The sequence below is a fragment of the Cibotium barometz genome, chromosome 18 (assembly GCF_041138505.1).
Source record: "Cibotium barometz isolate CiBa-2024 chromosome 18, ASM4113850v1, whole genome shotgun sequence".
NCBI classification, from domain to species: domain Eukaryota; kingdom Viridiplantae; phylum Streptophyta; class Polypodiopsida; order Cyatheales; family Cibotiaceae; genus Cibotium; species Cibotium barometz.
In genome coordinates, this window is record NC_141063.1 from 24,496,394 (window position 1) to 24,524,177 (window position 27,784).

Sequence of the window (27,784 nt, forward strand, 5' to 3'; positions counted from 1 at the left end):
GGTGCTGGCTGCCAGAAGAGAGCTGTCGGCTGACGTCAGCAAGGTGTAGGCAGCATGCGCATCAAGATCAAGGAAGAACCCCCAGTCGGCTGAATAGTATATACTGAAATTCCAGCACTTCTCACTCTCTCTCTCTACTCTCTCTCTACCTGCGTTTTTGCATCATGGTGCGTTTTTGCATCAGAAGGTTTTCAAGAGTGTTTAGGGCTGAAAGAAGACTACCCAGAGCTTCCGCGCGTTACATGATGTCATGTGCATCACAGATGCCATGGACATTTCTAGGGCTAAATCCAGAAAGGGCAAGCAGATAAAGACTAAGAACCAGTAGAAGATGGAGCAGGACTTGGAGCAAAGCATGGGTCAGAGGGGCTGTCGGCTTCAGGACAAAGGGTGCTGGCTGCCAGAAGAGAGCTGTCGGCTGACGTCAGCAAGGTGTAGGCAGCATGCGCATCAAGATCAAGGAAGAACCCCCAGTCGGCTGAATAGTATATACTGAAATTCCAGCACTTCTCACTCTCTCTCTCTACTCTCTCTCTACCTGCGTTTTTGCATCATGGTGCGTTTTTGCATCAGAAGGTTTTCAAGAGTGTTTAGGGCTGAAAGAAGACTACCCAGAGCTTCCGCGCGTTACATTGGTATCAGAGCATCAGGCTCAGCAAAGCTAAACGCTGCATCAGTCCCAGATGATGGTGTACAGGTCCAAGGTACAGGAAAGTACACGGATTCGAAGCCCAAAGCAAGAACACAGATCGGGAAGAACTCCCAGGAGGTTTGTTGGTGGTGTTCCACAGTGCCAGATGGGGATGTCAGTTCCGTGAGCCAGATGGGTTCTAAGGGAACGGTCCCAAGGGAGGTTGATCCTCCAAGGGTGATGTGAGAGTGCCAGACTCAGTTCCAGGAACGAAGACCAAGACGGTGTTCAGAGTCAGGGCAGGAATGGATTGTGGACTAGAGGAAGACCAGATGCATAGATCTTCATCAGAGACAGAGTGGTTTGGAGAACAGATCGGATTTTCAGAGAAAAAAAAGGGTTTGCCAGGGATGGATGATGACAGAGGGACTTCAGGACAGGATTGGGATGATGACAGTCATCCAAGAGCAGGTTGGATTCCCGTCATCAAGTTTAGCAGAGGGGGATGTCATGTGCATCAGCAATGCCATGGACCTTTCTAGGGCTAAATCCAGAAGGGGCAAGCAGATGAAGACCATGAATCAGGATGATAGAGCACAGATCACCTTGGGCAGTGAAGACTGGAGACAGGCATGGAGAGCAAACTGAAGACCAGATGGTTGTCGGCTGCAGGAAAGGGTGTTGCTGGCTGCACATTGGAGTGGTCGGCTGTACCAGAATACAAGGCGGCTGAGAAGCGCATGCATCAGGACCAGTCGGCAGCATTAAACATGTTTTATGCATTTATGACTGGCCGACCAGCAGTCGGCCAGCATAAAATATGTCCAAGACCCCTATATAAAGCATAGATGCTCATCATTGTAAGCATTCCACCCACTAGGGGTGTGGGTCACTTAGAGGTCCCATAGGGGACAGAATTTAGGGTTAGGAACCTTTTTATGAAGGCAGCCCATGGCTGCAAAGATCTGTACCTTTTTTGTACATAGTATATACTGAAATTCCAGCACTTCTCACTCTCTCTCTCTACTCTCTCTCTACCTGCGTTTTTGCATCATGGTGCGTTTTTGCATCAGAAAGTCTTCAAGAGTGTTTAGGGCTGAAAGAAGACTACCCAGAGCTTCCGCGCGTTACAGTAGAAGGCTGGCCCGGGGAAGAGTTATCGCACATTACCAACCGAAGAGACCTCCAAGTTGGAAGCATTACGAATGGACACCGTCGAAGAGCTGGGATGAATGTTATGAAGAATGGTCTTGTCAGGAGTCATTTGAGTAGTATACCCACGATCAACAACCCAATCCGTAAGACGTGAGGAGAAAGGAACATGAGAGTCAGAGGGAAGCTCCTCAATACCGATGAAGATAGTCTCCTTGGTGGAAGAGGATTTTTGAGTTTGGTTGGTGGATGAAGAGGTTTGATTGGGGGGTTTCTTAGTAGAACCACCTTCTTTCTTCTTCTTGCGACAATCAGGCTGAATGCGACCTTTGAGCATAGTCATAGGGGGACGCAGGGGACGGGAGGCTGGGACGCGGGGACGCTGTTCCGAGACGCGGCAGAAACGGGGACAGATGGACGTCCCCCTTGGAGGCGTCCCTCACAAGGGACTGGGGGATGGGGACGGCTCCGAGCCGGGACGGTGTGGGGGACAGTTCCTGTGGGGGACGACAGTTAGCCGTTGCGCATTCTAACGGTTAGTTTTGTGACCGTTGGGGGACGCCGTCTTGGGGGCATGTTTGGGCCATTTTGGCCCATGGTCACAAGGGCCCATAGTGGGCCTCTTGCCTTGGCCCTTGGCCCTTGTCTCCTCTCGAGTCTTGCCTCTCTCTCTTGCCTATCTATATAAGAACAATCACACACACACTTCCTCACACACACACCTTCAAGCCTTCAAGGAAGTTCAAGTCTCTTGAGTCTTTGCTCACTGCTCAAGCCTCTCAAGCGGCAAGCCACACACACACAAGCACTCTAGTCTCTAGTCTCTCTCCCTCAAGCCTCTTCCAACTTCCAAGCCTCTCACACAAGCACTCTAGTCTCTACTCTCTACTATCTAGTCTCTCTCCCTCAAGCCTCTTGAGTCTTGCAACTTCCAAGACTCTCACACAAGCACTCTAGTCTCTAGTCTCTCTCCCTCAAGCCTCTCTCTCCCTCTCTCTCCCTCTCTTAAGCCATCTTCAACCATGGCATCCTCCTCACGTGCTGGGGCTTTCCGTAGGACGATGGGATGGACATGGTGGGAGGAGGTTAACTACAGCCATCCGCTCATGGAGGCGGTTCTCAGCCATGGGCATGCAAGCTTTGCCCGTATTGGCGAACGGGTGGTGTCGACAAAGTGCGAGCCCACCTCTTGCATGAGAGTGGGCATGAGGTGCGGTTTTGCATGAATTTCACGCCCGAAAAGAGACAGGAACTTCTCGACAAGCTTGCCGTCTACGAGGCGGTCGAAGTGGCAAGGACGCCCCGAGTGGCTGTGGCTTCCGCGACGATGGGGAGAGGAACTCAAGCCTCTACGATGCAGTCATGTGTTGGATCGGGATCATGCACGCCATCACCTCCACCATCGAGTCGGAATGTTGCTCCATCCCTCACAACGGCACCCTCCATCTCCACGGCCTCTCAACCCTTGAGCAGTCCCACGACGACAATCTACACTTGGGGAGAATTGGAACCCCAAGTTGAAGGAGGAGGTGGATATGGCGGTGGGCTGCATCTTCTTCCATGACCACATTGCCTTTCAAGTAGCTAGGTAAGTGCGATCAATCATCGCCAATTCATCATTCATGTTTTCATCATACTAGTCTCCTTCTCATTACTAAATTGCTTTCTTGAATAGGTCGGAATATTTCAAGGCCATGGTTAAGAAGATTGGGGAGTATGGCTCAACCTATACGCCTTCCTCATCCGAGAGCTTGCGCACTACATTGCTCGAGAAGGAGAGGCGCATTGTAGAGCAAGCGGCCAACAACACAAAGCGGCAATGGGAGAGGAAACTCCCTCATTGTGGATGGATGGAGCGACATCCGCAAGAGGAGTATTCATGGCGGTTGCATATTCCCGCGGAGAGATGTACTTCATCTCATCTCATGATGCATCCGGCACCGGGAAGAGCGCAGATGTGCTTACAGTGGAGTGGGCTACCACCATGAAGATCATTGGCCCCGAGGATGTAGTGGGCTTTGTTGTGGATGGGGAGCCTTCGAATAGGGCAGTGGGAGCTATCCTCCAAGGTATGTATGGACATGTCACGGTGTCCTTTTATATGGCTCATTGCCTAAACAACCTCCTCAAGGACATAGGGGCTCTGCCATGGATCAGCCCGCTCATTGAGGACGCCAATACCATGGTCTCCTTTGTCCTCAACCACCGACGACTTCGGCATGAGTTCAACAAGAGGTTCTCTCTCTCTCCTCAAATATTCAGACACTCGGTTTGCCTACAACTTCCTCATGTTGGATCGGTTGAAGGATTGTAGCGGTGCTTTGAGGAGGCTTTTCCTTAGCGACAAGTTTGTCGACATGCAAGAGTCCCGTACAAACACCGGCCGAGAGTGTAGGTTATAGGCGGATGACGCCTCTTGGTGGGAGAGTGCGAAGACCACGGATGCTATGGTGAGGCCCATAGTCCACCTATTGAGGATTGTAGACGCTATGCAATCATGTATAGGCAAGGTCTACGAGGCCATAGATTGCATGATAGAGAAGTTGAAAGACTTCTTGCCTGACGAAGACAAATACGAGGAGATCCATGCCTTGTGTCTAGGAAGTGTCAGAATGCATAGCGGAAATGAAGACAACTATTGTCTAGAGAGCAAGACACAGATGAAAGAGAGAGAGAAGCTGTGTAACTTTGCTATATACACCAAAGAAAATCGCGGAAAATATACAATGTGGAGTGTGGGGGCAAGGGGCCATTTTATATGGCCCCAGGTTGCTAGTCGGCCAGCCCATAAACAGCCAATAGCAGCCCTGAGTGCTCACGACCAACAAAAAGCTCAGTCAGCCAGAATACATGCAGTCGTCGAGTAGCACCAGAGCAGTCGGGTAGCACCTAGAGGCAGCCGCTAGCCCAAACACACCTCCAAAAAATAGGGAAAAATACACGGAGAGTGAGGAAAAATGGGAAGACACTAAAACGGGCGGGCACACCCACAACAGAGGCCCTGACATAGCGTACAGACAGGAGATGACTGCTAACAGGAAGGTGGAATTCCTACTACTCTCCATTGCATGCAACAGCTTATGTGGTGGAGCCAGAATTCCAAGGCAACAAGCAGGAGAGCGACCGGGAGGTGAGCGCTGGGTGGAGGATCATCTTGGACCGTCTTGTGCTTGATGCATCGGTTAGGCGCAAGATTAGGGACCAGCTTTCCATGTATAGGTCATTTCATGGCTCCTATGGTTGTCATGATGCACAGATCGACCGCTCCAAAGTTGGTGCCGCTCTATGGTGGGAGGACTTTGGTTCGGATGGACCAGAGCTACAGCAGGCTGGCCATTCGCATACTTAGCCAGGCCGTCAGCTCCTCTTGCGTGGAGAAACTTTGGAGCACCTACAGCCACATTGCCTTTAGGAAGAGGAACCGACTCAGGGTAGAGCGTGCCAATGACCTTGTCTTTGTCAGCGTGAACTTGTGAATGCTTTGCAAGAGCATGACCAAGAAGGTAGATCCCTTCATCGAGTGGGAGATGAGTCAACAAGAAGAGCAACAAGAGGATGAGGTGCAGCAGCAGCATGCCAATGAGGATGAGCTTGATGTTCCTTTGGCACAAGCTACCCATGACCATGAGGCGAGCATTTCACTTGAATGATCATTCATGGATCATGATTCATGGGCCTTACTACTTAGCTCTAGGCTTTAACACTTTTGAGTCTTTCCATGCTTTAGCCTTTTTAAGTTTTTTGTCCTTCCATGTATTGTGCCTCCTTAAGGCCTAATCCTGACTCATTTTGTATCTACTTAATTATTAATACAATCAACCGTCAACGCCTTCACTCTTTGATTGGTGTATTTTGTTAATATGACTCAAAAGCTTACCATTTGTGTAAATTTGCGCTCATTTTGATGTACTTCCAAAGTAGAATAAGTGTAGAGTATAAAAACTTCAAAAAAAAAGTATTATGCCGTTTCCTCCCCTGTTCTCGTTCCCTACTTATGGCCATCCCCCGTCCCATTTCCGTTACCGTCCCCCATCCATTGTGACTGTGCCTTTGAGATCACAATAATGACAAGTAAGCTCTTTATGAGAGGGATTGTTGGCAGCTTTGTGGTCACATTTGTTGCTCGTGGAAACCTTGGACTATTGCCCTTAGCCTGAAGAAGGGTCTCAGAAGTATCTTGGCTGGGCTTCTTTCTCATGGCCCTATCTTGAAGCATGCCAACAATGGTATGTAGATCAGGAGTAGAAGGAAGAAGTGATATAGTATCACAAAAAGCAGAGTAAGTCTCGGGCAATTTGGTGAGGAGTCGATAGATAAAGTCCTCGTTGGTAGCTTTGCTCCCCAAAGAGACCAACTGCTTCTGAATGGTTATGAACTCTGTAACAGAATCCACGGTGTTAGCAGTATCGGTGATCTTTAGGTTAAATTGATGAGCAATAGAGGGTTTTATCTTCTTCTTTAACCTGAAGATCAAGAGTAGAAGGAAGAAGTGATATAGTATCACAAAAAGCAGAGTAAGTCTCGGGCAATTTGGCGAGGAGTTGATTGATAAAGTCCTCGTCGGTAGCTTTGCTCCCCAAAGAGACCAATTGCTTCTGAATGGTTATGAACTTTGTAACAGAATCCATGATGTTAGCAGTATCGGTGATCTTCAGGTTAAATTGATGAGCAATAGAGGGTTTTATGTTGAAGAAGATAAAGGCACGAGCCCTTGCATCTTTGTTAGCCTAGGCATCAATCTCAGCCTAAGGAGAAGTAACAGTACCAGAAACAATACCCCATAGCCGATGATACCAAAGGAGAGTCTTTATCTGTAGTGCCCAATCAAGATAATTGGTTCCAACTAAGATGGATTCCTTGGGAAGTTGAGGAATGGATGAAGAGATGATAGTCGGTGTAGAAGCCATGGAATCCTCCTCTTGAATTTACAACGGAAAGGCTACAAGTAGGTAGCCGGGGGTGGCCCACTCCTCCCTAGATGCTAGGTGAGGTGAAAGCAAGATGAAGAACTGTACTCTTACTGGAGATCAAGGCACATGGGTGAAGACGGGAGCTGACTCGATGTGCAATGAAGGGAGGGAGGGAGAGGCTACTAGAGTAGCAAGTGCACGGTGCTACCACTAGTCCAGGGTAGTGATAGAATACAAAATTAGGAGAGGAGAGAGAGTGCTGGGAAAAAAACCCAGCAGAGTGCTGTTGTAGCAGAAATGCAGCAGAAAAACGCTGATTTGTGCGATGAAGTAGATCTCCAAAATGCAGGCGCTGCCAAGGGAGCAGAGGAGAAAAAAAAATGCAGGCTGAAAACTCTTCTTGCTGATATGGAGAGGCACAAGATCTCTGATACCATGTGAGAGAATGTGAATGTGAAGCGGGAGCAAATGGAGATCACACAAGAGAGTAGACAGCCAAGAGAAATCCAACACTTGAGCTAGAGACTAAAATATTGAATGTATTGAATTGTGTTGAATGAATAAATGAAGGTACAATGGCCATGCTTATATACATCTCATGTAGAGCAGTTGGCCAGTAGCATTGGAGGACAAATGTCCAGGATAAATAAAAATGCCTAAAATAGCTAAGAAATATGGGAAAAATACCTATCAGATAAATATCTGGATAAAAAGGGGATAAAATGGAGTAAAAGAGAGCTAGAGATGACATGTCCAACAGTCGCCCCCCAAACCCCTCTCTTCTTTTTCTGCCTCCCACTCACTCTCTCTCCTCCCCCATCCAGCGCCTTTCTGTGTTTTGCTTGCCGCCCGTGCTCCTCTTCTTCCGTGCCTACTGGCTGCTCCCGCTCCTCTTCTCCCTCGCCTATCTGGCCGCTCCGCCTTCCCACTTTATTCTTCTTTCCCTTCCTACTCCCTGTACTCCCACTCGCCTCCCCCCCCTTCAGTGTTCTATCAAGGTAGCTCTTCCTTTCGACAAGTTTCGGCCTCTTCTAGTCTTGAATCCCCAGAAGAACTCCATGGCAGCCGCTCTGTCATCCCCGACTGAGGCCGCTGTCCCTTGCCTAGCATCGGACCCTTTGGCTGGCGTTTTAGGCTTTCCCATGACAATCTGCTTCCCAGGCCTAAGGAAGGAATACCTTTGGTGATAGGTGGTGCTATCGGGAGAGTGATGGAATTCCCCTCTGCCGCCGCTTTGGTTCTTGCTCTGGTGGCCGGGATTCCATCCCTTCGTATCTGCAGAGCCTCTCTGGAGACAGTGCAGCATGCCATCTCTCTTCCTTGCCTCCGAGAGCCCCTATTCTATAGAGAGTGGAGTACTTTGGCCTCCCAGGCCAATGCTTCATATGCAGGCAAATGGGACATCTTGCTAGAGCTTGTCCTCATCGTCAGTCCAAGAGACCGCCTCCAGTGGTCCACCCCCCGGTCCTAGCTCATATCCTCTTTAGGGGGTGGGAGGGAAGCTGGCTCCTAGGTGTAGAGCACTAGGATCCGGCCATGGTTGATACAATGCCGGAGAGTGGTAGACCGTTGGTCCGAGACGGAGCCAGCAATCGACTTCTAGGGTTGAGTGGTGCTGTTGAGCGCGCTAGGCTGGTAGAGCATGGGAGGATACAGTTTCGTCAGAGAACCGTTTCAAGCATTTATCTCAGTAGCCACCCGAAGGTGATGCCCCCCCCCCCCGGGCGGTTACCTTGAGGAACCCACCTCCCGCCCCGTGTGTTTGGAGGCTGTTACCTCGCCGAGATTCCTCTCTAGGTTCCTAGATCCCAGTGGGGCCCTTTGGCCATACCTAGCCTCTGGCGGACCCTTCCTCCCAAGAGGATTCCTCCCCTCCTCTTTCTTCTCCCACACCTCAGCTACACCGCCCCCCCGTCCCCCAATCTTCATCTTCAGCCCTCCCCTTAGCAGCTTCCTTTGACCCGACTCCTTTGGAGCCCCCTCTCCCCCCTCCTCCCGCCTCTCCGAAGCATTCTTGCCGCCCTCTAGCAGTGCCATACCCGGAGCGGCTGCAATTGGCGAGTTCAGTCCGTCGCTTGATTGAACGTTTCTCGAAGTCGGTTTAGATAACCACCGCCACCTCTTCTAATGAGGGCTGTCCTGCCAGAGTCGCTAGCGGGCCCCTTAGGGTTCTGGGGCAGCCAATGGATTACCGTTGAAGGAACTAGTATGTTCGAGGAGATGGTAGCTCCCATCCGGATTTGTGTGGTGTTGCACCACTGCAGGCCCTCCATGCCAGAGAGAGTGGCACGATGATCTCCTCCTTCCCCGTGAGTGCAGCATTGGGGACAGAAAGGGGTACGGAGTTTTTGTCTGTTGCTACTCGAGGTAGGCAGTCGAGCTTTCTCATCATTTGCATGATCTATGCATCATCGACGTGCTTACCCATCTTTGGCCCTTGGCTCAGATAGAGTTAGGAGGCTCAGGCCACAGAGATCAAGACGGGGAGGTGGTGTCCAATAGCTTGGAGGTGCTACTTTTTGTGTTTCTTCATATCTTAGTACCCCTTCCCCCCTCCTATAGATACCTACATTGTGACTAGTGGTGCCTAGATTATGCTTATTCCTGGGCTTGGACAGAGTGGTGCCACGTGGAGGTCAGGATTCGCGCCCACCCGTGGCATCTTCATCCCAGGACTGATTGTGATTACCCCCTGTTGAAAGCCACACCCAAGACTCTTCGAGTGGAGGGCAGTTCCGATAGTTTCGCTTCCCACAGAGATTAGATATGCAGATTGCCAGGCAGGAGTCACTTTTTGGTCTCCCTCTTTTACCTCTCCGGGACGCAGCTGGGGAGTTTGTATTTTTGTCAGCGAGCAACCATTGCCAGCAGTAGTTGGCTCAGGTACCATTGACATTGGTCGGGCTTAGTGGGTGACCATCAGGATTGGAGAGGATTGTGTGGGCTTTTTAAATGTTTATGCGCCGAATGCCATTGTAGGTAGAGCCGCCTTCTGGAGTACAGTTTGCTAGTCCCTTTTACAGGCCGACTTTTGGTGTATGGGTGGGGACTATAACATGATAGAGTCAGTAGAGAATAGACTCGGAGGAGGCATGGCTACAGTTTCTGGCTCAAAGTACTTTGCTTGGGAGGTGCTGATCCTGGCTCTTAGGGGGGCAAGACCCTTGGCATTTACCAGAGTTTGGATGCAGCTCCGAGAGTCTGTTCTTCTCGAGGTTTGACAGGAGGAGCACCGGCCCCAATCTTTCCAGACTTGATAGATTCTATGTGGATGAGTGGGCTTGCGGTCGTGGGGGCACGATCGGTATTTTGACAGGCACTACTTTCTCCTATCACGCTCTGGTTATTTTGTCTCTGGAGGATCCCTCGAGGCAGGATAGACACTTGAAGACTCGGATCCCTGACAGCCTCATCCAGGACTCTGAGATATGCAACATGATAGAGCAGATATGGGAGGGGCTGGATTTTCTCTCAAGATGAACTAGAGAGCTCAGATCCATAGAGGAGCGGATGGTCGAGTACAGATACCATGCCAGAGTTTCCTTTTGGACCAGGTGGGAGATAGGGTCACTGGGGATTTCTTTGAGATTGTAGGCCCCCACAGGCGGAGAGATGGTATCTGCAGGTTGCAAGGCCAGGATGGATCCCCCCTCCCCCCGCGCGGTTATGAGAGAGAGAGAGATGAGAACTGTACACCAGATTGGGTCCCAAATTACCCACTGAAGGGCCCCCTAATCTGTTACCGAGCAAGTTGGTGGTTCTTCTTTCTTTCAATTATTTTATGGATTTTTATGGTTTTAAAATGGTTTTTATGCTTTATGCCTTCTCTATAATGTTAGGCCTCATTACAAAGGGCATTCCTCTCTCTTCTCTAACAAAACCAACCATTCTCTATCCTAGGTGAATGGTTAAGTGATTAATGTCAAATTTTTATAATGTTTATCTCAATTAAGTGAAAAAAAATGTTTACTTTAGGATAATTTCAATATTGGTGTACTTTTAATTAGTTTTAAAGATGTAGAAAATTGAAAAATGGTCAGCCATACAAAGGAGGTTATGGCAAAATTTTTAGAATTTAGTAAAAGAAAATTCATTTTTTTAAATTATAAAAGAGTTACTTTTAGCATAATTGAATTTCATGCATAGAGGCATGCATAAAAGATGAATATTTTATTATAAAAGTGATAGTACTTGCTTTATTACTTTAGATAGAATGACTGTGGACTGTAGATAAGCCTCTCGGAGGATCGGAAGCTTGGCTGAACTATACACGGCTGTAGAAACATCACAATGAACTGATCTCGAGCCTATGTACTCAAAATGCTTATGAATGCTGTGTTACCTTCACCAGATTGCTGGAGCATGTATGGATGATGCACAAAAGGTGGAGGAACTGCTACATAATTGAAACGCAAGGCTGATCTGGAACACTTGCCGGCTCTGATATGTGCAGAAACGTAGAGATATATGCTGTTTGGGGCCTTTTGAGGACCTGAATGGCTGCGCCTACGATCTGCAAGGACTGTAGAGCTGCTGGGCGGTGTACTGGACTGCTGCGTTGAACTGCAGGGGCTGTTGGAAGCAAAACACAAGATCTCCAGGCTGGAGAGGCAAACGCAGAAGCTCCAAGAAGGTTGGATGAGTCTAGGGCTGAAGGCGTGGATGCTCCTAAGGCTGAGGATGAAGGGCGCCTGGCTTCTGAAGACTTGAATGAAGAACTAAGCCCTATGCAAGCCTATTTATACTAGATAGGGGTTGGTCAAGTTGGCTGGTCATAATTTAATAAACTTTATGTTTATAAATGACATTAAATGTTAATAAAATACCATAAATTATTAAAAAAATACCAGATTGGCTTCTGTGATGTTCTAAATGATGCATAGGCATATGAATGCACATGATGCAAAATGCAGAGTGCTTTTTGATGCAAACCCTAAGGCTTCTATTGACTCTACATGCATGAATGATTCTCTCCAAGTGGGTTAAGGGACTTGACTGACTGACTGACTGACCCGCTAAGGCTGAGGGTTCTAATAATGTACAAATGTTGCACTGCTGATGATGAGCCAGTTTGTCACCATGCACTGAGTGCAGAGTGCATGTGACATAGGGAGAGACTAGCGTTTATGGATTTGGGAGAGCGGGCCTATCACACGCCTCCAGTGGGACACACCCGAGGGAGTGGACTTGGTGTGATCCTGCAGATAGGGAGGAGACTCTGGCTACCCTATTTTTTGTATACATTGCACGGCTTGGCGGTAGGATCCAAATGCTTGAGGTCGAAGGCACTCCGGCAGCAGCAAGACACTGGCAGTCTCAGGGCCTCTCACTGCGCGCTCTCTCAGATTTTTGGAAGAGGCTCTGGGATAGTTTTTCACCTTGGAAGACCACTCTCTTTTTTTGGTTGTTGGCACATACGAGTTTCGTGGTTGGCCGTTGGAGGTAGACTAGCAGCATGTCCGAGATATGGCCATCCCCAGGAGTCTCTGCGACATTGTCTTTGGGATTGCCTGAAGGCTCAGCAGGTTTGGCAGCGGATTCTCCACATCTTCACTATGGACAGGGCCTCTTTACGTACTATTACATGGGGCACTGTCGCTTGGGCCACAGAGGCCAAGGTTATCATGGCTTATGAGGAGGAAGGTGGGGGGCTAACCCTTGAGGTCTCTTACCTTTGCATCTTGATAGTGCTAGTTCCAGCCCAATCTATTCGTCATTGCACTCTTGGTTCGAGCCAGAGATGGGAGATTTGTAGCAGCATTGCCGCATGGCACATCCGGAGAGATCGATGTACCGAAGCCATCGAATGCACCCACACTCTGCTTGTGGAGTACATTAGGAACATCTGGCTCGACATCATTCATACCCTCCAGGGCCAGTGGGGGAAGCTTCAGTGTCAAATCCCCACGGATCCCCTTGTGATCGATCTTGGTTTGAAACTCGAATCCTGCAAACAAACGAACAACAAACAAGCAAGGGGGTGCAGGCCTGACTCACCTCCCAACCATGACAGCCATGGGCAAGCCCACAGTCTTGGCTGTCCCCACCGAGCCACGAGCTGAGCTAACTAGGATGACATACCGACCAATCTCTTCCTCGCGACGTCCCATACCGCCACGAAGCTACCCTCGCGGGCCTCGAGATTGCTGCCGGCCTCGGCTGCGTAAAGCAGGTGCACGTCTGCACTAGATCCAGGCTCCAAGACCATAGAGCTCTCACAAACTCGCGAGACTCTCTATATCCCAATAACTAACCTTGGCCACCCTTTTATAGGCTCTTGGCCGGTCATCGGGCGTCCACACTTGGCCGCCCGCCCGTCCATACTTGGGTGCCCGCCCGTTAGTATTTCCCTAACTCAGCTCGTCAATCAGCCTGCCTAGTTCCAAGCTTCCCCAAGCCTCGAAACTAGTCTTGCATGCGTGTAGCACACGGTAGATACACACTGTGCACATGACATTGCACAACAAAAGTGCGAGTGAACTCGAGAGCTTGAGAGCTTGAAAACTTGAGAGATGTGAGGCAAGAAGCCCACTGAAGGGGTTTATAAAGGTTTCCCAAAAAAAACTAAAAGCCCCCAAAAGCTAACTTTGGCTTTTGCCTTTGCTTTTGTGTTTTTTTTTCTTGAAAAATAAAAATTATATATATATATATATATATATATATATATATATGGATATATATATTCTAAAGTCGTAAAAAAAAAAATAAACACTTTTAAACCTTGGAGAGGAGATGACTTTTAAACTTAAAAAAATAAAATAAAATTTTAAACTCCCAAAAAAAAAAACGAAAGCACTAAAAAAAAACGTGGCTTTCCTTGTTTTTTTTTTCTCCTGGAATAGCCGGCGCTGTCCTGCTGCGTTGCTGACGTCGAGTGCTGCCGTAGCCGGACGTGCTGCCGTCACCTGCGTCAGCCTGTGCTTCCTTGCGCCAGCGCTGCAGTGTTCGCCTCGCACGCTTTCTCTCTCTCTCTCTCTCTCTCGTTCAACCAAAAAGCATCGTGCTTTTCGTTTCTGTTTTCTCTCTACGTTCATGCGACTGCACAAACGAATCTACCTCTTCTTTGCAAAGCAATCAACCCTACTTAGACTACCACCTCCCATCAACATGGGTGTCTTTGATGAAGAAAAACACATACTATTTCTGAAAACTGCAGTATGCACAGAAAAAACAGCAAGTTTTTTAACACATACCGTTCTTCGACATCTTCTTCTCTACCTACCGACTTGCTCGTTCACGAGGTATGCTCTGATACCACTGTCAAATCCCCACGGATCCCCTCGTGATCGATCTTGGTTCGAAACTCGAATCCTGCAAACAAACGAACAACAAACAAGCAAGGGGGTGCAGGCCTGACTCACCTCCCAACCATGATAGCCGTGGGCAAGCCCACAGTCTTGGCTGTCCCCACCGAGCCACGAGCTGAGCTAACTAGGATGACGTACCGACCAATCTCTTCCTCGCGACGTCCCATACCGCCACGAAGCTGCCCTCGCGGGCCTCGAGATTGCTGCCGGCCTCGGCTGCGTAAAGCAGGTGCACGTCTGCACTAGATCCAGGCTCCAAGACCATAGAGCTCTCACAAACTTGCGAGACTCTCTATATCCCAATAACTAACCTTGGCCACCCTTTTATAGGCTCTTGGCCGGTCATCGGGTGTCCACACTTGGCCGCCCGCCCGTCCATACTTGGGTGCCCGCCCGTTAGTATTTCCCTAACTCAGCTCGTCAATCAGCTTGCCTAGTTCCAAGCTTCCCCAAGCCTCGAAACTAGTCTTGCATGCGTGTAGCACACGGTAGATACACACTATGCACATGACATTCAGGGTGGTTCTAACCGTATGCGGAAGTGCTGGGAAGCCTTCCTGAGGCTCTGGCGACATGGTCCTTTTCTCACAGATAGTGGTGGTGAGTGCACTTGGCACTACAGACCACCTGTGTGGTTATTCCCTCCCCACCCCTTGTATGAGATAGCCTTCTCCTCATAGAGCGGCCAACCGGAGGAGAAGTGCATCCTTTCCCCCCTTTTTGTTCTTTGATCCTCGCTCCGTAAATGGAGGCAAGTTTGTATCTAGCCTTTTGAGGCTACTTTTTTGTTAACTAATAGAAGGATCTTGTTTCCGGAGAGAAAAAAAGTGTGCTGAAACGCCAAGTACCGCACTCGGATGACCTGAACCAGCCCTAGAAGATGGCGATCAGCTAATAGGAGTGCAGGAGAGTAGTCGATCAACCTTCTTTCAAGCTCTTAACTCTTGATGTGTTCAATATCAGCCCTCAAACCTCCTTTTTATAGTAATTTGAGCTTGCTTTTGTTGTTGCTTTTCTTGTTTTAAACAAGTGAAAGTTTTTAATAATGTGCTTTTCTTCCAATAGGCACCTAATAAAAGGGGTATTCATATGAATAATACTTGTAAGAAACACCACGTCAATCCTAAACAAGTTTGTGCACACACTCGTCCATAGGGCAGGGAAGCCTAGGTGTCCCTGGTCCCATGGACAATGCATGCAATAAATCCGGGCATTGTCCATGCAAAACAAACAATGTCATAAATATCATGGCACATATATGAATGCATGATGCACATGTAGCTTGGAGTATCACACATGTGCTTTCTTGTATTCCAATTATCTGAAAATGCCTTAAAGTATACTGTTGTGTACATGGCTATAATCACAATGGGCCATTGCCCATGGGCCATTGCCCAAGATGTAGAAATAATATGCATGCTATTGCCCAAGGTTCTAGAATATCACACAAGCCATTGCCAATGCTCCAAACCTCCCTTCATGTCTTGCATGGATTTACACATGGGTGCGACTCATGTAATCCATTCACATAATCAATACCAACATGCCTTGCATGCTTCAAGATAATCATAATTTGGGAGTCCGAGAAATTAGGGATTTGTGACACTTGTCATGAGCGATTGGAATGGGCATCCAAATGTCGCATCGTGTGGAGAAAAAATTATCACAATCAGAAGCAAAGGCATTCAATTTACCCTAATGATTGTTGATGTAACACCTGGGCACATCGAAGGCCAATTGATTGTAAACCTTTGATTGGCCATCTGGCTAGAGTAATTCATCTTGGTATGGTAGGTATCCAACAATGCATGCCAAAAATGACTTACAAATATGCATCTTGGTCTGACACAATGGTATGTGGAAGACCACCAATCGGATACTGAAATCATATAGACAATCAAGCTACATCCTCGGTGGCAGCAACATAAGACTGATTGCACATCAACATCGTGGACTTACTAAACCTATTAACAATGGTCAAGCATGTGGTGTTTCTTTTTTGGTACTACGAGGCAAGTTTGTCACAAAATCATCGAGATGTCTTGAAAAGGTTCTTTACTCCTTAAGGATTAATGGAGAAGCCATGGTATTTATAGTAACATTTTCGGCATGCTTTGGGAGCCCCTTCATCAATGAAGTGTGGGTAGTCCCAAAGTTCGGCCAAGTGTGGGGGCATGTGCAATTCTTGTAGGATTGTGGACAAATGGCAAAATCCCTTGTGCATGGGTATGGGAAATCATGGACAAATTGGTGCCTTCTTACTCCTCCTACATATGCAAAAATCACTCTGGACTCTCAGCTTCTTGACAGATTATGCACTTGCTCATAACCAAGCTACATGGACTTATTTGTAGCATCATTTATGAGATGAACCACTCCAATGGCTTGCTCTATTGCTGTTATTTGAAGCTGTGAGGAGTTGCCCCACCCACTACACGAGTGTGGAAAAGAGAAAATAAGGAATTATCAGATTTTGCTTCATCTCTGAAGACGTCTTATGTGATGGATCAGATCTTAAAAGCTTTCGGGAGAACTAGATTAGCTTATGAGAGTAATACATTATTGATGTCTATCTCTGTTATTGTATACTTTGAGTTCAAGTTTTGTGCCATAAAAGATTTTACTTCTTGTGAGTGTGGTTTGCATACATCGAATGTTGTATCCTCTTACAGCTCCACTTCCACCTCACCTTAACAAGTACTTTTTGTTTTTTTCTCTCTTTATGATCTTAATATTGTGGAAAACAATGAGAAACTTGTATTCAAATTTTGACTGGACCACTCTTTCAAAGTTATATGTATGATATGAAAATATTTTCGTGTGGACTCTGCATGATGTCGCGTTGTGTTCCTTCTACAGCATAAAACTCGGCTAGCACAATGCTTCAGAGATCATGACTCAATTCATCAAGAAGGGCATAATATACAGGCAATATGGAATGTAGACACAAAGAGCATTTTGGTTCTTGTAAGTACTAGTTTGCTTTGTATGTATCAGCTGATTTTGATTTTTTCACGAATATTGATTTTTATGTTTGAAGTGACTTTTTCTGCATGGTTGTAATGTGCATTCTTTGGTGATAAGATATCTTCCTAGACCTTCAACTCACTAAAGGACCTTAAGTTTTAAAGAAGGCTATAGTAAATGGCAGGTATTAACTGAATTTAGTGCAAAACACTCACTCCTAATCTAGTTGTAATCCAAAAAACAAAGAATCTTGGTCAGCTCTTTGGGTGGCTTGCTTGAATGTGGGCTCTTTTTGATTAATGCTAGTCTTTAGGATCTCCCATGTCATAGTGATACACAGCTCCATATGCCCTCTAGAGCATGTCAATGATTCTTGCCCTCTAGATAACATCTATATCATCAAAAGTTATATTCTTCTTACATCCCTTTCAACAGAGAACCATTTTTTGTGATTCTAATCTTTTTGTTTTTTACAATCTTGCAGGCCTGCATTCATGGGTGTGCTCCTGTATGTACGCATACACACACACTCACTTTCTTAAAGATAGGCTTGATGAAACCCCAAGAAAAAGAGAGTCATGTTGCACACACACACACACACACACACACTCACTTTCTTAAAGATAGGCTTGATGAAACCCCAAGAAAAAGAGGGTCAAGTTGGATGCTAGATGTGACTATGAGACATCTAGACCATAGATTACCTTGCCAATGGGATCGCTTCTATTATGTACTTGGACACTAATCTACGGATTAGGGATCTAATTCAGCAAGGAAACTTCATTAGGGGCATGTGCACATGGGCCAGCCCATAAGGCACCCCATCATGGGGGTTGCCTTGTATATGGTGCTAGACGCTTGCAGACTCTCTAAGGCTTGGAAAATCGATTGACTTATGTAGCTCGTGCTTGACATGCCCAGACTGGGGCTCACAATGGGGTCATGGCATACGACAAACATTCCTAAAAAGGGTATTAACATTGTAAGATGTTACATAAAATGCCGAGCCAGTGTGTCACATAGCACCATAGTGCAGGGTGCATGTGACATTTTTATAGGTAAAGAGTGGTTTCATAACCACGAAATACGAGTAGATTGGAAGGGTAAGCTATCTTTTGTCATGGACGGTGTCTTGTTTTGTCTACATGGTGATTTTAATGTCCCATCCGCAACACTTGTAAACTCAGTTGAACTTGATAATGTAGTAAAGGATTCCAATTATGAAGTGTCCCCTCAAGCCCGGTTATTACCATAGCCTATTGCTCCCCTGGTGCTCCACATGATGCTGGGCCCTGGCGATCTAAACAGACTTGATGCCCTTTTTGCCCATGCACACACACCTGTATAGCTGCCTTGTCAGGCTGTATGGCCACCACGTGGCAGTCTGTGCAGTGTACTGTGTGTACCTTGCGCCTGCTGGCTGGCTGCACACTGCTGTTCCTCTGTGGCCGCCTGACCAAGCCCTAGTCCATAGGCGGCTCATACCCTTGCTTTTCTCTCGGCTTTGCACACACTAACATGAAACTTGGCCTACAGGTAACCTTGCATTAAGGTTCCCAGATGCAAAAAAAAAAACGACCATGGAACACACAATTTCCCTCTCTCACGCAACTTCACTCTCTTTCCTAACTTCCGACCACACAGTTCAACATGCGTGACACAAAACTGAAAAAAAGCATCGTACCTTTTCAGCCGAGATAAAAACCCTAGCAACCTACACTAGGATTCTCGACATTCATGAGACATGCAAACCTTGCTTTTTCTTCAGAGAGGGTGAGAGGGGGGGGGGGTCGTAGCCTCCGCTGTTATAAGGCAAAGTCTTAGCAAGTGATTCTCAAATTGGATCTTATCTTTGATGGATTCCAACTCATGACTAAAATTTTCCATTGTGGACCTGCCTTTGATCAGGGTCTGATTGACAGTTGACCTGGAGTTTTTGACCAGGTAAACACTGATCTCAACATGTGTAAGGGTGTGCTCCAGCCTTTCACATGTGTGCGCATGCCAATGCTGTATATTCACATGGCCAGGATTTCATGGCCATGTGAATTTCATGCCAATGCTGTATATTTACATGGCCAGGATTTCATGTTTTGGCAATGAATTTGAATGTGGAACTTCTATTTGAAAGCATGGCATTATATATTCTGCTCATTATGTTTCTTTCGGGTATTGTTTATGGCTCTTTGTGGTTTTCTTTGTGCTATCTGCATTTGAGTCATGTGGTTTTTTTTTTCAACAGCCTTAATGTTTACCCAGAGGGAATTTAAAAAACAAAGAGTATGGCAGTGTAGTTTGGGGCTTACTAAAAACGCTGAGAACCTATTATGGTCATAAAGACATTTGCTAAGTAAACGACTCCCTACAGGCTTAAAAATTGAAGTCTTCTCATGGCTGTAGCATGATGGTGCTCTCCAGGAGGCTTTTCTTGTCAGAAGATTCTGCCTTCATGCCTTAGTCCTTTTTTGATTTTAAAGATCCATTTTGATAATAGTTATTAAGGTAGCAGAAAAGATAAGGTAGTATAAATCTTGGAAAGTAAGGATGTGGTAAAAGTAGTGATGTGCAACTGCTGTAGGTAAACCATGACAGAATTGCATGAAGTTACAAGGGATGCACATTACATTCACTTGTATTTTTTTGCAGACATCGGCCCACTTTTTGCTTTGCTACAAGCTGAGCGTCTCCGATAAGCAGATCCGGTTTGGTGGAAAAGAGTCTAGTGGTGTTTTTCTTCTTCATTTAAAGCTTTCATCAAGCTTGAAAGCCCCGTTTCTGGACATCACTTCAACGTAAGGATGTGAAGTGGACTCTTTTTGTTTGTATTTGTAGAATATATGTTTCTGCTTTGCAGCACATCCACGAAATATGGTTGATATGAGCTTTCTTGATTTTTCAGAAGTAACTTTGCTGGCAACAATGAGAGTGCTTTATTGGGCCTTTCAAATGGAGCTTTGCACCTCATCTCATGGTCTGGTGAGGTACTCTCTCTCTCTCTCTCTCAAGAAAACCATGCTGTCATTGTTTTTGATATTCTCTTCCATTATTAAATAAGCTTAGATCTCATAATGTAGCCATTTTCTTTTATGCAGTTCTTGGATTCAGTGGATTTTTCCAAGGAATGCAAGCTTCTAGACGACAAAATTTCTGTCAAGGAGAGTAATGGTGATTTGACCTCACAAGGTCTAGCCAGGTCGTCTTTAATGGAGTCTTTCACAAACCCACATTTAAGTTTCACTCAACTGGAAATATCAGTGCAGTTGCATCTTCTTGTAGCAGTGTTTCAAGATGGGCATGTTTTGCTTTGCACAACAAGCAAGAACGGTGTGAAAAAAGGTTCTGACATAACACCGGAGAAATGGATAAGTATCTCAGATGCAGTATGTGCTGCTGTAGCCCACGAACAAAATATGCTTGCCGTCGGGTCAAAGAATGGAGCTGTTAGCCTTTTTGATCTGGCAGACAATGCAATTCTCATTCGAACAATCTCACTGTATGATTGGGGGTGAGGGCATCCACATCAACTACCAAGGGGCATATTTTTGAATGGTTAAGAAGCTTCACTTGGAATTTTGTTTTCATGTTGTGTGTTATGATGTAGTCATTATCTCACTTTATGCATATTGCTCTTTTTTTTAAACCCTGGCAAGCCTGCACTTCTGCTTTGTCTTAGTTTGTTTCTTCTGGCAATGTGAGAGCTTTAGTTCCTTCAGAAAACATCTCGCTAGGAGTAAGGGCCTGAATGAAACAGAAGAGACCAACACTTCGATGTAGACTGTAATTTCCAGGATGTTCCAACTTATTTCGATATCAATGTCATGATGTTACTGCTTGGAAATTGTCATTTCAAGTAAGGTCAATGTCATGCTGTGTAAGGGTTTCTGCAAGTGCAAGGGTTAAGACTTTTTGCTTGACAGACCTTTTTTTCAAACTCGTTGCAGGTATTCTATGGAAGATACTGGTGCTGTGAGCAGCATTAGGTGGACACCTGATAATACTGTATTTGCAGTTGGGTGGCAGCTTAGGGGCTTAGCTGTTTGGTCATCTTCTGGATGTAGGTTAATGTGTACCATTCGACAAAGTGGGCTGAATTCAGCTTTTTCACCAGTTGTCAAACCAGGGCAAGATCTGCTAAGATGTGAACCCCTTAGTGGGGGTGTTGCATGCATGGACTGGGGAGATCATGCATACCAATTATATGCTATGGAATCACGCAATGCAAATAGACTGCTTGCATTCTCATTTGGAAAATGCTGTTTAAACAGAGGTGTCTCAGGCGTTTCACATCTTCGTCAACTTATCTGTGGTGAGGACAGGGTGCTCCTTTTGCAATCAGAAGATGAAGATGAACTTAAAATCCAGCATCTTATTGTTCCAGTAAGTAGATTGCGAAGAAAATGAGTTGAACTTGTTGGTGAACCAGCTCATCATTCTGACAAAATGCTGTTTGGCTGCTGCTGTTATTTCTGATAATGTTTTATGCTAATCAACATCATGTTTTGACTGGCAGCAATCATACATCAGTCAAAATTGGCCAGTTTTGCACGTAGCTGCTAGTAAGGATGGAACACATTTGGCCATTGCTGGTCGTCGGGGTCTGATTATCTATGACTTGCGATCCAAGAAATGGCGTGTTTTTGGGGATGTAATGCAAGAGCAGCGGATTAGTTGCAGAGGCTTGCTTTGGCTTGGAAAAATTGTGGTTATCTGCAACTACAACGACACAAGCAAATTGTAAGGTTTTGATTGTCCCTTATTGTATCCAAAGGAAATTGAGGCAAGAAAAGCAAATAAATTTATTTCAAAGCATTTACTTTTTTTTCCGCCCAAGAAAAGATCCTTCCATTAGTTACTGCCTTGGGACAATCCTAGAGGCGATGCCGATGTGTCTCCAGAGGGTGTCCACATCTGGAACACAGAGCCAGCCGACCTCCAACTGCCAGCCAGGTGCCCACTGCCAAGCTCTTGTGTGCTATCTGCCACCGGAAAAGAGTAATCTTCTGTGGCCGGAAGCTATCCCACATCCACCTCCAAAAATCACAGAGAAAATGTGTGTGGATGCCCCGTGTCTGCCAGTGTGCTACTGCCGCATGTGTGCTGTCAACCTCTGGCATCTGAATCCTGTGACCTAAATGGACAGTGTACTCGAAGAAAGGGATGTCGGGGCAAAGGGATCATGCCATTGCCACTCACCAGGATCCCACTCTAGACGCATTAGTGGCCGGCCCTCCCATAACTATAATCTCCAAGATCTCTCTCTCTTGCCACTTTGGCTGGAGGTTGGTTGACGTGCCATCTGTGGTCATGAAACTCAATCACTCTTACCCTCTGTAAAGCGCAGCTGTTGAGGTCCTCTTTCGAGGGAGGGCATCGGCTCAATCTGCCCTGTGGCTCTATAGAGAGAGTTTTGACGGTGCCTCCATCTGCACAATGGACTGCCATTGAGATATCATGTCTGGTAAAAACCCCTACCCGCACGGGGGGAGGCAGATCCTGGAGCTGTATGAGCGGAGGGATGGAGACGTCGATGTAGAGGGTGAGTCCGTCTCTGCCTCAGATCCCAGCTAGGCTCCTCTCTTGAGCCTCTGGCGAGAGCTGTTTGAAGGTGAGCCACTCTCCAAGAGACTGGGCTGGTCCCTCGCTCAATGCGCCCCATGAGACATTAGGACTAGAGTCGAGGATGCGGCGGCTACGAAGTGTAATCAAGGGGTTTCAAACCAGTGGGCTGCGGAAGTCTGTCCTCGTCTAGGAGGGACTGGGGGGGCTGATGAAGAGAAAACGAATGTAGTCCTAGGCTCGGAAGAGGCTGGCCGCGAATCAATCCTCCAAGGCTGGGCTAAGGCCGCGGGTCCTCATCTGGAGTGCGAGTGGAGATGTGGGCCATGAGAAACTCCTTAGGTGGAGTCCTCTGATGATCAACTTGCCCAGAAGGGCTTTGCTCTACATAGAAGGATCAATAATACCCATGATGCCTTTATGACGACTCTCCATGCCACTTTGGCTAGTGCCGGCATGCCATCACTGCCCAAAGGAAGTTGCGGATCAACTGCTGTTCTGGATTTTGAGAAAGCCTACGACAAGGTGGATTGGGGCTTTCTTGAGGGGACTATGTGCAAGAGAGGTGTCAAATCCCCACGGATCCCCTCGTGATCGATCTTGGTTCGAAACTCGAATCCTGCAAACAAACGAACAACAAACAAGCATGGGGGTGCAGGCCTGACTCACCTCCCAACCATGACAGCCGTGGGCAAGCCCACAGACTTGGCTGTCCCCACCGAGCCACGAGCTGAGCTAACTAGGTTGACGTACCGACCAATCTCCTCCTCGCGACGTCCCATACCGCCACGAAGCTGCCCTCGCGGGCCTCGAGATTGCTGCCGGCCTCGGCTGCATAAAGCAGGTGCACGTCTGCACTAGATCCAGGCTCCAAGACCATAGAGCTCTCACAAACTCGCGAGACTCTCTATGCACAATAACTAACCTTGGCCACCCTTTTATAGGCTCTTGGCCGGTCATCGGGCGTCCACACTTGCCCGCCCGCCCGTCCATACTTGGGTGCCCGCCCGTTAGTATATCCCTAACTCAGCTCGTCAATCAGCCTGCCTAGTTCCAAGCTTCCCCAAGCCTCGAAACTAGTCTTGCATGCATATAGCACACGGTAGATACGCACTGTGCACATGACATACTCCCCTTCCTCTAAGAGCTCACTCCTGAGCTCACTAAAAAGCCAGGGTAATCTCTCTGAAGAGAAGTCAGTGTCTCCCATGTAGCGTCCTCCTTTCTCCAAGTATTGTCCTTCTTTCTCCTAAGCAACACAGGTGCACCCCAAGGTGATTTACTTGGACGGATCTGGCCCATCCTCAAATAATCTTCGAGTTGTTTAGCCAACTCATCTTCCTCAGCTTGGCTCATCCTATAAGGTGGAATACTCACAGGATGAGCACCAGGGATCAAGTCAATACGATGATCTACTGCCCGTTCAGGTGGTAAACCCGATGGCAGTTCCTTAGGAAATACATCTTGAAACGAATCAAGTATCTTCTGTAATTCTTTGCTTTCAAAGACACTTAATTCATTCACATCCATGGAAGGGATGAGAAAAGAAGAAAGTGGAATCAAGACACAATGGAAAGCGGTGTACAAAGAAGAATTCATTATATTTCCAAAATCAATTGTATTTACAAGAGGTCCCTGAGAGGGATGGATACAATCACCTAAAATACTATACTTGGTGTCCCTATGCTGAAAAGAAAAAATATGACTAGACCAATCTATCTGGACGTCAAGAGTCTTAAACCACTCAATCCCTAATAACAAGTCTACATTTTCCAGATGCATGACATAGCATTCCAGAGTATCTTTGTAGTCCTGAATCTGGATTGGAAGCATCTCGACCTTGCGATCCCAAACTTGTCTGCCCGCAGGTAGACGTACCTCATAGGTATGGTCGCTGAGTGTCGTGTCAAGACTCAATTTCTGCACAAGTTTGTAGTTAACAAAGTTATGCGAACTGCCAGGGTCTAACAGAATGTGAATTTTATGGCCATTCACTTCTCCATAAACTCGGAGAAGATCATGCATGCCAAATACTTTAGAATTGAACAGACAATCAGAACAAGTACTAGGGCGAGAAAGTACAGTAATTGACGTACCTGTCAAAGACAACTGGTTAGCTGTCTTTGGCTTGGGTCCTGCGTTTGACTTGGTACCCTTCTTCTTCGGCCACTCGTTACGCATGTGTCCCTTTTCTTCGCAGATAAAACAACGTCCTTCCTTCTTGAGCTTCAAAGCCCTAAGGAGTCGTTTCTTCTTCGCTGGTGTCGAACTTGTATTCTTCGAAGGTTGGTCCGAAGACTTGCCTTCAGTCGTGTTAGCCATAGGTGCGGAGAACTTTCTTTTATGCTTGTTCCCCTGCTCGGTAACGGGTGTTGACTTGGAAGAGACCATCGTATCATCATAGATACGAGCTGAATGAATGGCCTCGTCCAAAGTTTTACATTTGTTATTTTTAACCTGTAATCGGTACGAGTCTGGTAAACCAGCTACGAAAAACCCCAAAAGAGTAGTGGGATCCATCTTTGTAGCCTTCATCTGCAAGTCACGAAATTTCTGGAGATAGACCTCATAAGTGAGGTGCTGCGAGGTCATGGTCAAAGCTGAAAACCGGGCAACAACATCGTAGTCATCCTCTTTCTTGAGGAATTCTTTCTTGAAAATGTCTTCGAATTGTGCCCAAGTCGTTGGCTTTGGGTTCAGTTCCTTCCACCAAAGCAAAGCTTTGCCGGACAGGAAACCTGCTGCTAACTGTATCTTCTGTCCATCATCATATGGATGAAACTGAAAGTGAACTTGCCACTTATGTAGCCAAGTGTCCACGATCTCCTTGGTTCTCTGCTTTTGCTCGCCCCCGAACGGTTCCGGAGTAATATTGGGGCCTAAAGCAGAAGCCAAGGTATCCATTCCCGAGAAAGTAGAGAGGGTAGTGGTCAATAGAGCGATGGAGTTCTGCAAAGCCTGCATCTGGGCTGCGATTTGTGCCTGACGTTCCGCCGAAGAAGCTTCGAGAGCTACTTTGAACTCTTGGAAATCTGATTTTGACACAAACTCGTCAAAAAGATCGGCATCAGTGCCTTCCGTAGCCGGCAAGCCTTCGCGTTCCACGAGGGGCTCCAACTCTGATTCTTGGGTCGACATCGTGAAGAGGGTACGTGAAGAGAAAATTCGATCTTTGCACAATGAAAGTGCGAGCGAACTCGAGAGCTCGAGAGCTTGGAAACTTGAGAACTTGAGAAGTCCAGAGATGTGTGGCAAGAAGCCCACGTGAGGGGGTTTATAAAGGTTTCCCAAAAGCCAAAAAAACTCGAAAAGCTAGGCTTAGCTTTTGCTTTAGCTTTTGTGTTTTTTTTCTTTTTTTTCTTGAATATATATATATATATATATATATTTTAATATATATATATATGGATATATATATTCGCTTTTCTTTAAAAAAAAAAAAATAAACATCTTGAAACCTTTGAGAGGGGGGGTTCTTTTAAAATTTAAAAATTTTAACCTCCCCTTAAAAAAAACAAAAACGAAAGCAATTAAAAAAATGCTTTCCTTGCGTTGTTTTTTTTTTCGCTTCCCTCCTAATCTGCTGGCGTCACCCCGTCGGCCATCTCACATGGCGGCTGCTGGCGTCATCTGCTTTCTTGCGCCATCCTGCGCCTGCCGTCAGCTTACTGCCGCCGTCGTCGCCTGCGGGTGCGTGTGCGCCAGGCGTTACATACATTGGGCCGCCTACATGGCGTGGCCTAGGCGCTGGTCTGCCTGGCTTGGGCCGCCTGCGCTAGGCTGCGTAGGCCTGGCTGAAGGGCCTGCGTAGGCCTGGCTGGCTGCGCTAGCCTGGCCGCCTGGCTTGGCAGGCTTGGCCACGCAAGTCTAGGCGCCTGCCAGCCTACGGGTCCTGGCCGCCCATACCATTACGCCCACTATAGCCTGCAGCATCAAACAAGACCCGGCCAACGCACGTAACCAGCAGGACAGCAAACGATTCGCACGCTCTCTCTCTCACTCTCTCTCTCGTTCGTTCAACGAAAAGAAACGAAAAGCATCATGCTTTTTTTTCTTTTTTCTGTTTTCTCTCCCTGCAAGTTATGCGACTGCACACAAGGCCTCTTCTTTGCAAAAGGAATCAACCCAATCAAAACTACCATCTCCCATCAACATGGGATTCTTTGATGAAGAAAAAACACATACAAAACTGAAATCTGCAGTATGCACAGAAAAAACAGCAAGCTTTTTTAACACATACCGTACTTCGACCTCTTCTTCTCTACCTACCGACTTGCTCGTTCACGAGGTATGCTCTGATACCACTGTCAAATCCCCACGGATCCCCTCGTTATCGATCTTGGTTCGAAACTCGAATCCTGCAAACAAACGAACAACAAACAAGCATGGGGGTGCAGGCCTGACTCACCTCCCAACCATGACAGCCGTGGGCAAGCCCACAGACTTGGTTGTCCCCACCGAGCCACGAGCTGAGCTAACTAGGTTGACGTACCGACCAATCTCCTCCTCGCGACGTCCCATATCGCCACGAAGCTGCCCTTGCGGGCCTCGAGATTGCTGCCGGCCTCGGCTGCATAAAGCAGGTGCACGTCTGCACTAGATCCAGGCTCCAAGACCATAGAGCTCTCACAAACTCGCGAGACTCTCTATGCACAATAACTAACCTTGGCCACCCTTTTATAGGCTCTTGGCCGGTCATCGGGCGTCCACACTTGCCCGCCCGCCCGTCCATACTTGGGTGCCCGCCCGTTAGTATATCCCTAACTCAGCTCGTCAATCAGCCTGCCTAGTTCCAAGCTTCCCCAAGCCTCGAAACTAGTCTTGCATGCGTATAGCACACGGTAGATACGCATTGTGCACATGACAAGAGGCTTCCCTGCCACTTGGGTCCGAGGTCTCTGCCCTCTACTCCGCCTCTCACAGTCAAGTCCTTATCTGGGGTGGTCACAGTGATAGATTTCCACCTTCTCTTTCAGTACGCCAGGAATGTCCCCTTGCGCCCTTCCTCTTCCTCTTTGTGGTGGAGGCGATGAGCATTTTTTTAGCTTCCCAGGATACCGGACTACATGGCCTGAGGCTTCCTATCAGATCTCAAGAGGAGGTTCTCAATTCCGAATTCACAGATGACACAGCGGCCTACCTCTCCGGACATGTGGAGAATCTCTAGAGGTTTGGGGATGCAGTTGATATCTTTTGCCGGGCCTCAGGCACACAGATCAATCGACACAAGTCATGTGGATTTTGGGTTAGCTCATCCCCTA

General features: G+C 47.1%; 1 protein-coding gene across 9 annotated transcripts in view; it reads left to right on the plus strand.

The window, feature by feature from the left end:
* LOC147629104 (uncharacterized) overlaps window positions 1-27,784 on the plus strand; it is an 88,084-nt gene that overhangs the window by 10,811 nt on the left and 49,489 nt on the right. For 5 of the 9 annotated variants that reach the window (XR_015267892.1, XM_086812351.1, XM_086812353.1 and 2 more), the window contains exons 2-7: window positions 16,860-16,967; window positions 19,614-19,759; window positions 19,867-19,948; window positions 20,060-20,472; window positions 20,909-21,344; window positions 21,478-21,701. Coding sequence is in view for 8 of the 9 variants with exons in the window: in XM_086812351.1 (XP_086668477.1) it covers window positions 16,860-16,967; window positions 19,614-19,759; window positions 19,867-19,948; window positions 20,060-20,472; window positions 20,909-21,344; window positions 21,478-21,701 (1,409 nt within the window). In the remaining variant the exon portion in view is untranslated. The remainder of the gene's footprint in view (window positions 1-16,859; window positions 16,968-19,613; window positions 19,760-19,866; window positions 19,949-20,059; window positions 20,473-20,908; window positions 21,345-21,477; window positions 21,702-27,784) is intronic. The other 4 variants (XM_086812354.1, XM_086812356.1, XM_086812355.1 and 1 more) reach the window with 2 other exon arrangements.